Genomic DNA, 14,526 nt, shown 5'->3' on the forward strand with positions numbered 1-14,526 from the left:
TTCCCAAATCTGTAGAGAGAAAGCTCTGGTGATTTTGCCACTGCTCAGAACTTTGCCAAGCATCACCAGAGTGAAATTAGCAAAACTCTACTCAGGTTCTCTGCTGATATCCAAAACCCTTCAAGGAGCAGTGCAACTATCAAGAAACATATTAGCATTCTGAAGCAGCAACTTCAGTTAACCAGAACAGGAGGACTTAAAAACAGAGCCTTTGGGAGAGGTAGCGCAGTAGAAACTCCCATCCTGATATCAGGGGGCTATGTATGGGGTTGGGGGAAACGAAACAGAAAGCTCCTGACCCTTCCAACAACTGGAGAAGTTGGAACTTCAAATTTATAAAAATCACAGCTGTGACAGTTCAGGGAAAACGCATCTGTATTTCACCCACCAACAAGGGCACCCAGTCTAGGCTCCCGAACTCTCAGTCATCCATTTTGAGAGGAGACTTGCGTCTCTCTTCCTCCTGATCAGGGTTTTTTCAGGCTGCCCAATTCTCTGCCTATACTGTGAGTTCCCCAGCAAGCCAGAATGCCTTAATAGGTCAGAGGCTGCTCTTTACTTTCTCTCCGAAGGCTATGAACAACTGTCACTGCCAACACTCACAAACTTTACCACACGGCTCTTTATAAGCAAGTACATTTATTCATAAGGTGAAAGTACTACAGAGAAAAAATATTAAAGACAACAGAAGAACCTACATGCACATTAAACAGCTTACTAGAGACAACACCAACCTCGGGCTCTGGTAGGTGTCAGTCCTTCAAAAGCCACAACATGGTTTTCATCATGGTTACACATTTATAACTGTCACAGATTCAGAACCAGAACACCCATAAATAGATCAGGCTTTCCTTTATACGGCTTGGGTCTTTGATGTTGGCCTCAGGTAAGAGGATCAGCAAACAACAGTCCACTCCACAGGGCATAGCTTCATAAGGCTGTGTTTTTGCATAACCAGCAGTGGGGAATTTGCAATCACCTCCCCCTAGATATTCCCCAGGAAAACAACACTTTTTGTTCCACGAGTCCATTTTTGTCTGGCACATTGTTCAATGTAGTTTTCTGAAACCACATTTGTCACATCTCCCACTCTTGAGAGGTTCCATACAATCCCAGCCCACAGTAATACATAAATAGGGCCCTACCAAATTCACGGTCCATTTTGGCCAATTTCCTGGTCATAGGATTTTTAAAATCATAAATTTCATGATTTCAGAAATTTAAATTTGAAATTTCATGGTGTTGTAATTGTAGGGGTCCTGACCCAAAAAGGAGTTGTGGGTAGGGTTGCAAGGTTATTGTAGGGTGGTTGCAGTACTGCTACCCCTACTTCTGCGCTGCTGCTGGCGGTTGTGTTGCCTTCATAGCTGGATGGCTGAAGAGCGGCAGCTGCTGGCTGGGAGTCCAGTTCTGAAGGCAATACCGCTGCCAGCAGCAGCGCAGAAGTAAGGATGGCATGGTATGGTATTGCCACCCTTACTTCTGTGCTGCTGCTGACAAGGCACTGCCTTCAGAACTGGGCGCCTGGCCAGCAGCCAACGCTCCTTGGCCACCCAGCTCTGAAGGCAGTGCAGAAATAAGGGTAGCAATACCATGACCCCCCCTAAAATAACCTTGCAACCCTCTTTTGGGACAGGATCCCTAGATTAAGAAATGCTGGTCTCCCCCCTTGAAATCTGTAAGTAAAATCTGGTCTTGTGTGCTTTCACGGGAGGAGACCAGATTTCATGGTCCGTGACACATTTTTCATGGCCCTGAATTTGGTAGGATCCTATACGTAAACCATTCATTTAATAAAATGGACCCCAAATAAACTTCCTTCAATAAAGTCTCCCAAGGATTTTGCAGGAAATTGCCATATCTGTCACAATAGCTTTCCCCCTTTCACCACAGCTGACGAAAATAGGGGGACTGGTCCTCTCACTATGTGGTTGCTTTGAATCTCTCAGGTGGATCCATCCTTTCCTGTCTTTCAAATATACCTCTGGCTAGTAGGTACTTGGTAAATTTTTCAAGCCTTGGCTGTGCTGAGTGTTTTTCTAAGTCAGGGGTCGGCAACATTTGGCACGCGGCTCGCCAGGGTAAGCACCCTAGCAGGCCAGGCCAGTTTATTTACCTGCTGACACCGCAGGTTCGGCTGATCACGGCCCCCACTGGCCGCGGTTCGCCGTCCTGGGCCAATAGGGGCAGCGGGAAGCTGCAGCCAGCACATCCCTCGTCCGCGCCACTTCCTGCCGCCCCCATTGGCCCGGGACGGCGAACCACGGCAAGTGGGGGCCGCGATCGGCCAAACCTTCCGTGTCAGCAGGTAAATAAACTGGCCCGGCCCGCTACAGTGCTTACCCTGGCGAGCCGCGTGCCAAACTTTGCCGACCCCTGTTCTAAGTAGTACCTCTAAATCCCTTTTAAAGCCTGGTCTACATGCATATTTTCGTATAACTATTTCTGTAAAAATCATACCCTTAATCCAAGTTTTAGGCTGTTTTCACAGACAAAAAATATTTTTCTTTAAATTTATTTTAACAGCAACACGTGTTAGCCATATTTCTGTAAGATTTTAGTGGAGACAAGACACAAGAGTTTTTTACTAAAGTATAGTTAGACAAAGTCAACATTATGCCCCCCACCTGGGTTTAATCTCACCTAGCGACATCAATGTAAAAACTACAGAGCCTTGTCTCCACTATGATTTTTACAGCAAATAGTTAACACACATTACCTATCTCACTGTAAAAACTCACCTTTTTTGGCAGTGAAGACACAGCCAAACTGGTACAACTCCCACAAAAGGGATTTGTGTAGCTTTAACTATACCAGTATAAACAAAAAGCTCTTACTCCTTTTCTACTTCCTTGTTCAGCCAGATCTGCTTTTTATAATCCCTAGTGTTTGTACAATATTGTTGAATGGCATACATAACCTTTGCACATACAGCAATTGATCTGAACACTTTCTGTTTCCTTTTAGTCCTTTCCCTCCACTGCTCCATCCCATTTGATTACATCCAACATTCATGTTCTCTCCCTAATTACACTTATCTTTATGCATGTGTCTTGTGATGAGACTTGTTATACAAAAATCTCAGCTTTAAAGATTTTTTTTAAATAAGTACTCCAATAAATACAACTTCTTACAAAGTTGTATAATTTCACAAAGCCTTGAATCTATACTCTAATCAACATTACTATTGCTTAAATCATGGCTAATGAAAATACACAGCAATTTTCCTTTGTACACATCTACATATCAACATTAATAGTCTATAGGGCAGGGCAATATAAAAATGAGGGGGGGAGGAAGTATTTTAACATTCTTGTTAAAAACCCTCTAAAACTACACACAGTTTTCATTGAAATTGCCCTGGAAGCTTCCATGTAGCTTGCTAGATAAGGGCAAGGTAATTTTCATAAACCACCTATCTTACAGAAGCATCTGTTGCAGAACACTAGAACAATACAGGTTATAAGCCGTATATTGATTAAGATTCTAGATGGAGGCCTTCCAGTCTTTTGGATAAATAATTTTAAGTGATGTATCAACAATGTTTACAAAAATGAGTTTGAACAAGTGACCATATGCCACGAAGTGATGAAAGTTATAACGAATGCCAACATCCTGGAATCATGCCATAAATGAGGAGTTATCTATTATTCTTTGTTTTACAACATCCAAGTGAGTTCTAGGTGCTTTACAGAAATAGAGAAGGCGTGGTTCGTGCTTTAAGAACTTAAAATCTAGAAATAAGAGAGTTCAGACACTAGGCCATATACTGCCCTTGCTACCTGTACGAGAGGCATACCAAATCAACTGAAGTTCTACATAGTATCTAGTTCAGGGGTAGGCAACCTATGGCACACGTGCCAAAGGCGGCACATGAACAGATTTTCAGTGGCACTCACACTGCCCAGGTCCTGGTCACCAGTCCGGGGGGCGCTGCATTTTATTTAAATTTTTAAATGAAGCTTTTTAAACATTTTAAAAACCTTATTTACTTTACATACAACAATAGTTTAATTATATATTTTAGACTTATAGAAAGAGACCTTCTAAAAACATTAAAATGTATTACTGGCACGTGAAACCTTAAATTAGAGTGAATAAATGAAGACTCGGCACACCACTTCTGAAAGGTTGCCGACCCCTGATCTAGCTCCTGGTGTCAGAATTCACTAGAATTGCCTGCTTTTGGGAGTTTTTGTAACAGCCATATCTTTATATATATATATAGCCACAGAATTAGGGTATTTTTAGACTCTTGTATTAGTGGAGTAGAAAAATTTAAAACTAAAACTCTTTTTTCTAGAGAGTTTCCTTTCCTCAATATTTAGTCCCCACTGATTTTTTCTTGTGAAGTTTGGTGACGCCCCTTAAATGTAACACTCCTTCTAAGTACATATAATAGGAGTTCTTCTATTTTCCTTACCTTGTTTCCTTTGTTTGCATACTATCACCTTAGAAACTTAGACACTCTGCCCCAGATCAGCCTTTACACATTTACACCATGTTTTTTCTTATTATTCTTCCTTCTAAAATTGTTTCTCTACCCATACATCACAGTATCACTACACTTCTTATGAACATTACATATATATTTATAAAACTGTTTATCCTTGGAGTTAGAAGATCCAAGTTTTATTTCCATTTCTTTCACAAACATACTATACGACCTTGGATAAGTCACTCAACCTGTACATCTCAGTTTCCCCACCCATAAGATAAGGATAACACTTTCTACTTTACATGTGTTAAGAGACATAAGACATCAGGTATTTACACATCCTGAGATAAAAGCCACTAGGGAAGTGTAGTGCCCATGTGTATATAATAATTATTAAACATTTTGTTTATATAAACAGATACATATATGCACAAAATAAGTAATACATAAATGCAGAGTACGCGTGTTCCATGAATTGCAGAAATTAACTAACACTCATGACACTCCTGGGAGGTCAAGTCAACATTATCCCCCCTTTCCAGATGAAAAAAAAAAGAGGTTAAATGTCTTCCCCGAGGCCACATGGGTAATTACAAAGCCAGGAAAAGAACGTATGGTTTCTACTAGTCCCTTGGTATAACTACTAACCCACACGCACAGGGGTCAACCACCACCATAACAATTTATAAATACACATATAACTATATTATGTACACAATTTTATTACAGATCTGTAATACAGTTTAGAACAAGCGTTGCAATTAAAAATACCATCTAATGTACGCTTTTGTATTTATCAAAACACCATGTGCACCTGCACAAATAGCATTGTTATCGCCTATTCTCATACCAGATGCATACCCATGTTCATCACATTTTGCACACGCACACACACACACTAGTGTCAGAGATGGGTGGATGCAGGCACAAGCGTTCCTGCACACACAAAGGGCTGGATTATGCACACACAGGCACTCCGGTGCCTGGGCACGCACGGGAGAAGGTACTGGGGGCTGTCCCCAGACACACACACAGACGTGCCATGGGCTGCGGGGGGGTGCATGCGGGGAGAGATGCCATGGTTGGGATGAGGAGAGGAGGGGAGGGGTGGGGGATGGGATGGAGTGGAGGGGGCTAAACCCAGCCAGCCCCCTCTCCCCACAGGAAGCCGGGCAGGGTGGGCGCCTCCCCATCCTCACCTGGTCTATGGGCAGCCGCACGGCGTTGCTGAGGGGCTGCAGCAGCGTGGAGCCCGTGGTGCTGGTGGCCATGGCGAGGGCGCCGCCCCCGGCCCGGGAGAATGGGGACTGGTCGGGGGGGGAGGAGGAGAAGCCGCTTTTCCCTCCCGTCTCCCCACTACAGCGGCAGCAGCGCGAAGAGCCCGACCTACGTCGTGACAACAAGGGGCCGGAGGAGGCAACGGGAGCGGCCCAGCCGCGGAGTGACAGTCCCGCTGCCCACTCCACACGCGGCCAGGCGGTAGAGTGACAGGCGGCGTCTCCCAATCCCCGCCCAGCAGCAGGGTGGGACAAAGCCACCAGTCGTCACCTCCCCCCAGCGCCGAGGGTGGCCGCGGGACCGGGTTTGGGGCGGTTGGGCTGGGTTGGATAGTGACCCCCTTTGCCTTCTGCCGGGAGCGGCTGCGGACAATGGAGAAGAGTCAACAGAACAGGGGCCCACGGCAATGCCAGGGGAAGGGTAATGAGGAGACCCTAGCATGGGGGGCGTGGCAGTGGGGGGGGGTTAATGGAAGCCCCACCCCAGCATGGGAGCGGGGGCACTGACAATGGGGAGGTAATGAGGAGACCCCAGCATGGGAGCGGGGGCACTGACAATGGGGAGGTAATGAGGAGACCCCAGCATGGGAGCGGGGGCACTGACAATGGGGAGGTAATGAGGAGACCCCAGCATGGGAGCGGGGGCACTGACAATGGGGAGGTAATGAGGAGACCCCAGCATGGGGGGGCGTGGCAATGGGGGGGGTTAATGGAGGCCCCACCCCAGCATTGGAGCGGGGGCACTGACAATGGGGAGGTAATGAGGAGATCCCAGCATGGGAGAGGGGGCACTGACAATGGGGAGGTAATGAGGAGACCCCAGCATGGGGGGGCGTGGCAATGGGGGGGTTAATGGAGGCCCCACCCCAGCATTGGAGCGGGGGCACTGACAATGGGGAGGTAATAAGACCCCAGCATGGGAGAGGGGGCACTGACAATGGGGAGAGGGTGCTGGCTATGGGGGGAGGGGTTAATGAGGATGTCTCAGCATTGGAGGGGGGTACCGGCAATTGGGGGAGGCAATGGAGAGGGCTGGTTATGGGGAAGTTTGTGCATTGGCAGTGGTACTGGCAATGGTGGGGTTAATGGGCCTTTACCAGCAATAGCAAAGTTAATGAGGAACACCAGCACTGAGCAGAAGGGACAGTAGATTAAGGAGAGTACTTGGCAGGGTTGAACTGTGGAGGATATCAGCACTTGAGGGGGACAAGTCTGGGAGTGCTGGGGCAGCAGCACTAGATAGAGGGTAGTACCTACCCTAAAGATTACATTGGTATCAGCACTTGACAGGAGTTTGGTACCTTGACACAATGGGATGGGAAAAGCTTGGGAGCCACAGTATTAGAAAGGTTGAGAATACTGGTCCCTTCTGAAAAGGAAATAGCAATTGCCTGAGGACCTAACTGCTACCCTAATAGCTATTGCCCAGTTTGGGCTAGGAAAATCACAGTGGATGCTCCTGTGGTGGAGGTTTGCAAAACTGTTTGTTGCAGGAGCATGTGGATGGGCTAAAGGTGGACAAGATACCAGAGATTATTAAGGAATATAAACAATTGGCTGTTTCTAACAGTGCAGGAGCAATGTGCCTATTCTTCTCCTAATTCCTCTCAAATGTCCAAGAGTTTATGTGCTCCACAGGAAGGAATATTACTCCATGGTTATGCAGACATTAGTGGATCATTGTGGTAAGATTTTGGATCTTTCATGTTATACGATGGCCAAGCAAAGTTCCTGGTAACAGAATTTAAAAAAAAAAAAGATGGCAAAGGGGACTCTGTTCCCACTGAACAACACTGATATTAACAAAGTCTTCCTAAAGGTGTTATGCTACATACTCACTTTTACCCACTGCTAAAGAAGCTATTTCCTGAGTACACAAACTTAGAGTGACACCACTTATTCACTTAGTAGTTGCAAGATGGTAGTGGAATTTCCTTTTGGGATACTAAAAGCAATATAGGTATGTCAACCTATGGTGACAGTTCAATGACTAATGTAGTGGTTGCATAAGTCGAGTACGTATATATAAGACCAAGAATGATGTCTTCAGTGACCAGTGGAGCTAGGAGGCAGTTGGGCTTGCAGCAACCTTTGTGCTACTGGACAGACATACTCTAGCACTCAGGGTTGTTACATATATTAGAATAGTCTGTATTCATATGCCTACCTTTTTTACCTCTTCATACTCTGTTAGTTGCTAACAATGAGGAGTCCTTGTGGCATTTGTTAGTCTCTAAGGTGCCACAAGGATTCCTCGTTGTTTTTACTGATACAGACTAACACGGCTACCCCACTGAAATCTGTTAGTGCTAGATTTCTCCTATGTATTAAAGGTTATCTTTCTTAAATATTTCATTCTCCTAATTTGTGTAATGAAGGAGTTTATGGAGGAGTGCGCTGTTTTTATCTAGATCCTCCAATTATTGCTATGAAGTGGTTTTCACTGACTTTACTGGAGCTCAAGGACATATTCACAGTGAGTATCCAGTTGTCACTCAAAATTTGGTTATCAGTAAATCTAATAAGGTTCCTGTAAACTCATAATTGTTGGGGTATAGCTACAAAAACAGCAATGTTCATCTGCAGCTCAAGCAAAAGAGTGACTTATCTGGAACATCATATCAAGAGTACTTCTGATGATGACATTACAAATGGATAGCTGTGTATATTTATTGACACTCAATGGCCTGAATAATATGAAACTGTTGTTTTCTTCACACTGTAACCATATGTTTTGGAGGACATAAAAGGTTAGAACATACCAGAAAATACAAATATTCTCTTCCTGCTTTTACAGAAGTTAATTTATTATTTTGCTTAATATTCAGCAGCTATGTGTGATTCAAAAAATGTCAGCCAGGGACTACAGTGCACCATGACTAACTAGATTATTTCCAGCAACTGTAATGAAATGGTGAAACAACTTCTAAGTTAAGCCTCAGAATAAGGATGAATTCAACAAACTACAAAAGTAAAACTCTTAGGAAGTGAAGTGAAGCTGCCATAGAGTTTTCGGTGCCCTGTGTAGTCAAGCAACAACAATGTACAGTAGTATCATAGGTATTCATTAATTCTTTGATTTGTGGATGCTTGACTTAGGCCACTAAATGGCAGATTTGGAGCTTATCTTAAATTGTCTCCAATCCTAGAGTTTCAGTTCACCATAAAGGACTTTTTTGGCGGAGTCTACCATCACCCATCCTGATAAAATGATATGTTCAGCTGAGCTAAGTTTTGATGATCATTGCCTCCATGGTGGCTGTTTTTGCTCTTTCATGGATGTTCATGTTTGATACTTTATCTTCCCAGCAGGCCTTCACAATAGAGCAAAGGCAGCACATGTGAAATTTTTCAAGTTGCCTGGTATGCCTGCAGTACACTGTCCATGTTTCAGACCTGTATGAACGGAATGTCATCACTTCTGTATCGTATATCATCAATTTTGTTGACAGTGAAGGGTATGCTTGTGTTTATTTTGGATAAAATGTGGTTTGCAGGGAAGCATGCTGTGGCTCACCACCCTAGGAACATTCTAGAGAAGGCCAAGGGGAGGGGGGTGAGCTCAGCATGTGGAGTGGAGAAGTATAAGCATCTGATGAACAAATCCATATATGGATAGGTTAAATTTGATTGGTTAAAGGTTTGTGTTCTGTAACTTGTTATGTAAGAGCCATGTGCTATAAAATAACAATGGGAGGGGCTCCTTGCAGGTAGCACGCACCACACAGAGCCACCTGGCCCCTCCACCTAGGGGCTGGACATGCCGGCCACTTCCAGGAGCAGCGCAGAGCCAGGGCAGGCAGGGAGACTGTCTTAGCCCTGCTGCACCATCGACTGGAAGCCGCCTTAGGTAAGCGCCGCTCAGCCAGATCCCGAACCCCCTCCCTCACCCCCGTCCCCCGCCCCGGGCCGAACCCCCCCCCCCCCCCCCCCCCCCCCCCTGCGGAACTCACACCCGCTCCCGCACCCCAACCCCCTGCCACAGCCCTGAGCCTGCTCCCACACTTCAAACCCCTTGGCCCCAGCCCGGAGCCTCCTGCTGCACCCCAAACCCCTCATCCCCAGCCCCACCCAGAGCCTAGAGGAAGCCTCAAGCCTCCGTGCCATCCCCCACCACCCCCCGCAGGGCTGTGTGTGGTCCCTGCCTGATTTTTTTTCTGTGGATCAATGGCCCCTGATAGAAAAAAGGTTCCCCACCCCTGTTTTAAGGCTTGACTGATGGCCAACTTGAATATATTCCACTTTTCAAGTGAGTAACTGGATAATGATACAGTACAACCAAATTTTTCCTCTTAAATTTTACCTCAGTTTTTTCTTGATTGAAACACCTTTCAATTTTGCTATGCTTAATTTTGATTTAATCTGTTCAGCATTGTTTTGTTGGGGGCAGCAACATGTAGACTGAAAATGGTTCTGATCCATTCTATGGTTGATCCAGCAATCTGATCTTCACGTTGCTTTGATACTGTTGATGTCCCTTGGCCATAGGATGACAGTCAATCACGTGACAGTGCTTTGATCTTGGATCCATCCACAACGTTTTATATTTGTCAACTTGGCTGACAAATATTTGTGTTTGTAATAACGAGCTCGTGGTCAGCACACTTGCTGAGTAAAAGGAAACCATTGCGTTCAGATGCCTGATTCCATTGTTCTTTATTACACCGCTCCAAGCTTCACTCTTTTCCAACACTGGCATTAAAGTCTGTTAGAAGCATGTCTTCACTGGGTATAGATTTGATTGTCATCCAAATCAGAATACAGCTCTTCTTTTATTTCTTCTGTGCTGCTCATGGTTGGAGCATAAGCACTGATAAGAATCACAAAGTATAAATTTCCAGTGGGAAGTCAGAGTCATTAGGCATTCATTTTTAGCCATAGATAAGACTTTCAGTGATTTCAGGAGGCTGCGTTTAATGGCAAAACCAATGCTATATATTCTGTCTTCCTTTTCCAAATGGAGATATCCTATCTCCTAGAACTGGAAGGGATCTTGAAAGGTCATTGAGTCCAGCCCCCTGCCTTCACTAGCAGGACCAAGTACTGATTTTGCGCCAGATTCCTAAGTGGCCCCCTCAAGGATTAAACTGATTAAACTCACAACCTTGAGTTTAGCAGGCCAATGCTCAAACCACTGAGCTATCCCTCCTCCATGAATGTATAGCCATCTCTTAATTCTTTTATGGAGCCTTTGAAAGTCTGGTTTGCTGATGGCAGCTATGTCAGTGCTATATCTAGCAAGTTCCCTTGCAGTTAATGCAGTATACATCTTTCAATCTTGATGTGTTCTCTCAGTCCATTAGGATCTGTATGTTCCAAGCTGCCCACAGTGAGAGCTTTTGTTTTTCTTATAGAACGACCACAGTGTAAATGATCCACAAACTGCAATGAACTCTTCTTTCATTTATCCTCCTGCATTGGGCATCCATAGTTTCCACCATTTATTTCAGTCTTGTGCTGGTCTGTTCAGGCTTCTGTGTGTCATGTTGATGGATTTAGCCTCTTTCTCTATTGTTCTGCATAATGTTTCTCTAAGTTGCCCTCTTTTTGTCTTCTCAGGTGATGTCCATGTTATCACTTGATGTGGAAGTCATGTTGGTATCATGTCCTAAATGTGTTTATCTTCTTCTTACCATGTTTGTTACTTGGGATTCGTTTGCTCTACTTAGAATTTCTCATGTTGCAAGAAACCCTTTTCCAATGGATTCTGAAGATCTTCTGCAGGCATGTACTTTCGAATGAGTTGATCTTCTTATCAATTTCTGTTGTAGGTTTACATGACTCTGCTCCATAAAGGAGTACAGACATGATGCTGATGTTTAAAATTCATATATTTGTATCGGTGCCAATCATGCTACTTTTCTAAATCTTTTTTCAAGTTTATAAAAGTTGATTGCTGCTTTTGATATTTGTTGCTTAACATCTAGTATGGTGTCACCATCATTGCACATATCATTCCTTAGATAGATAACATGACTTCATTCTTCTAGTATTTCTCCATCTACTCTGGTGGTTACATTTGGGACATTGATAGCCATATATTTTGTCTTTCCCTTTTTGAAAACAAACCAACTTGTTTTTGCTGCATCTGCCAAAAGCTTGGTCTTCTTTCTTTCTTTCCCATTAAGCAATGTGTAGAACTAAGCAGGACAGTATCATCAGCAAAAATGAGGTCATCTAATTGTGTTTTATCATTTGTCCATAAAATTCCTCAGTTGCCTTCTGCAATTACTTTCCTCATGACATAGTCAATGACCAGTGCAAACAATTGTGGGGCATAACACACCTTTTGCCTTACTCTAGTTGCCACTGAAAACCATTAGCTGATGATGTCACCCCCTGACTGCACATTAGTCATGGTCAATAGGTCCAATTAAAATTGGCAATATTTAGGGCACCTTTTCTAGTCCCTTTCCTTTCTAGAAATGTTGAAAAAGAGCTACTCGGTCACCTGGGGTGTTGTCAGACATCCTTGCTTCCCATGATTCAAAGATGAGCAAACAGAGTCCCAGGTTACTTATGTGCAGGTTTGTGAGTGTGACTCCCAGTGTTCATCTACACTAGTGGTTCGCAACCAGGGGTCCAGGGCCACCTGGGGGGCCACGAGCAGGTTTCAGGGGGTCCTCCAAGCAGGGCCAGTTTTAGACTCACTAGAGTCCCTGGCAGAAAGCCCAAGTCCTACCGCATGGAGCTGAAGCCTGGAGCCCTGTGGCATGGGGCCCCAGGCAGTTGCCCTGCTTGCTACTACCTAATGCCAGCCCTGGCTTTTATATGCAGAAAACCAGTTGCTGTGGCACAAGTGGGCCGTGGAGTTTTTATAGCATGTTGTGGGGGCCTCAGAAAGAAAAAGGTTGAGAACCCTGATCTACACCTCTTGCTCATCGCTGCAGGACTTTCTTAATGATGCATGAATGCCTGTGTGTGAGGGGTTTGTTTTAAGTAAGACCACCATTGCACAAAGGCAATCTCACTCTCTTGCCTGCTGGAGTCAAAGGCCAGTGACATAAAAGGTCACAATGACTGAGAACATCGTTAGCTGCAGTGGATAGCTGTTGATATCTTTTGTGCCTTGTCAGGCATTACATACTCTACAATATGTTGTTGCAATACCTTTCCATCTGTTGGTCCAAGAGGTATCCCTCACCTGGTCTGCCAAAGCAGACTTAGTATGCTGGGAATAGGCATTTCCTCTCATGGCTAGTCTCTCCCTGGTTTAGCTCACCAGTGTCCCAGGATCTGGCCGCTACTTCATACTAGCAACTACTTGGAGCCATGGGTAAAAGCTAGATAAGAAATGAGAACCAATGAAAGAGCACCACTCAAAAAAGTGTGATTGTCCTGATTTTCAGAAGTACTACCTCTCCCTCTGGGATGTATAATCAAGCAAGCCACTGATGGTTGCATGTTATTCAAAAAATACTATAATTCTGTTTACTTAATTCATAAAAGTAGTTAGTTTGAAGTCTTTGGGAGTACATGTGTTAGTAGGATGAACATAATTTGATCCATAATAAGATAATCCATTTGTTTCTATACCACTCATCAATATACTATCTGAGTTTCTAATTTCAGAACCAAATTACACAATGTTTTTTAGAGTAGCAACAAGACTTTTTAAAAGGTGTATAATAAGTTTGCTAGTACCAGAATACTTTGCTCTTTTAAGTATGTTCCTTTGTATTTTGTGCTGCTGGTTATATATCTGGAAACATGACTTCAGACCACACACATAGTTACTGCAAAAATATACTCCATGACATAATATTGCACAGAGATTAGTTCTTCTAAAAAGTATTAACAAGTAATGAGACTGTTTAAGCATCATAATATTCACTGACACATATATCATATGGACAAAAGTGCCTACTGCTAACCCTCCATGAATTTTATTGGAGTTATACCAGAGATGAATTGACCCAACATACCTACCTGGTTTTTGCATTCATATTTTATTTAATTCTTCCTGCAGCCTAAGGTAGATTCTATTGAGAAATTCATTTGGTGTTAAACTCATAGCTTTCAACTGGATCTGATAACAAAGTACAATCACTCATTGTAGACCCAAATGTACCTTTGTCAAACAAACTTGGTCTGGTGTCACTGCTTATTATTGCTATAAATTAGTGATGATAAAAATTCTGAGCTTTGAAAAAGAAGTTACACAAAGTGTGAGGCAGATGCAGTGTGGTTTACAGAAATGCGTACAGGTTTGGAAGCCAAGAACAACTAAATTCTAATCCCACCTAAACTTTATACAGTGAATAATCCCATTAAAGTCAAAGGGAGCAAAGGTGTGTCTACAGGATTGAGACATTATTTTCTACTTTTTACTGGAATCCAGCTATTTAAAGCACAACTCTTTAGAAATCTTTAGTTAGAGATTTTGGGGTAAAGTTTCAGAAGGACTGCTTTAGAGACAGCTTTAGCTAACTCTGCCACTAGACAATGACTCAATCAGTGTTGTTATTCTAGTACATGGAAATTTACAGAGGTGTTGATAGTTATTACATGATGCATAAACTATTCATAGCAAATAATTTACCCAATGAATGTAGCCCTTATTTCTCATTCTCAAATTGTCTTTAAGAAAACTCACAATGCCACAACAAAAAGTGCCATTTTTAGAGGTATCTTAATAGCCTGTCATTTTAATATAAAAATTTAATTTATACTCTTCTGTCAGAGAGTCCTGTGGTATCTTTAAGACTAACAGATGTATTGGAGCATAAGCTTTCGTGGGTGAATACCCACTTCATCGGATGCATGTAATGGAAATTTCCAGGGGCAGGTATAAATTTATATTTGCCCCTG

General features: G+C 43.5%; 1 protein-coding gene across 2 annotated transcripts in view; it reads right to left on the bottom strand.

Annotated features, from left to right (window-relative positions):
• The window catches only part of MBOAT2 (membrane bound O-acyltransferase domain containing 2), a 171,404-nt gene extending 165,543 nt beyond the window's left edge, over positions 1 to 5,861 (bottom strand). For both annotated transcript variants that reach the window (XM_034766471.1, XM_034766470.1), the window contains exon 1: positions 5,638 to 5,861. In XM_034766471.1, the coding sequence (XP_034622362.1) occupies positions 5,638 to 5,709 (72 nt within the window). In that variant the 5' untranslated portion in view covers positions 5,710 to 5,861. The remainder of the gene's footprint in view (positions 1 to 5,637) is intronic.
• Positions 5,862 to 14,526: the final 8,665 nt, after the last annotated feature.

The sequence above is a fragment of the Trachemys scripta genome, chromosome 3 (assembly GCF_013100865.1).
Source record: "Trachemys scripta elegans isolate TJP31775 chromosome 3, CAS_Tse_1.0, whole genome shotgun sequence".
NCBI classification, from domain to species: Eukaryota; Metazoa; Chordata; order Testudines; family Emydidae; genus Trachemys; species Trachemys scripta.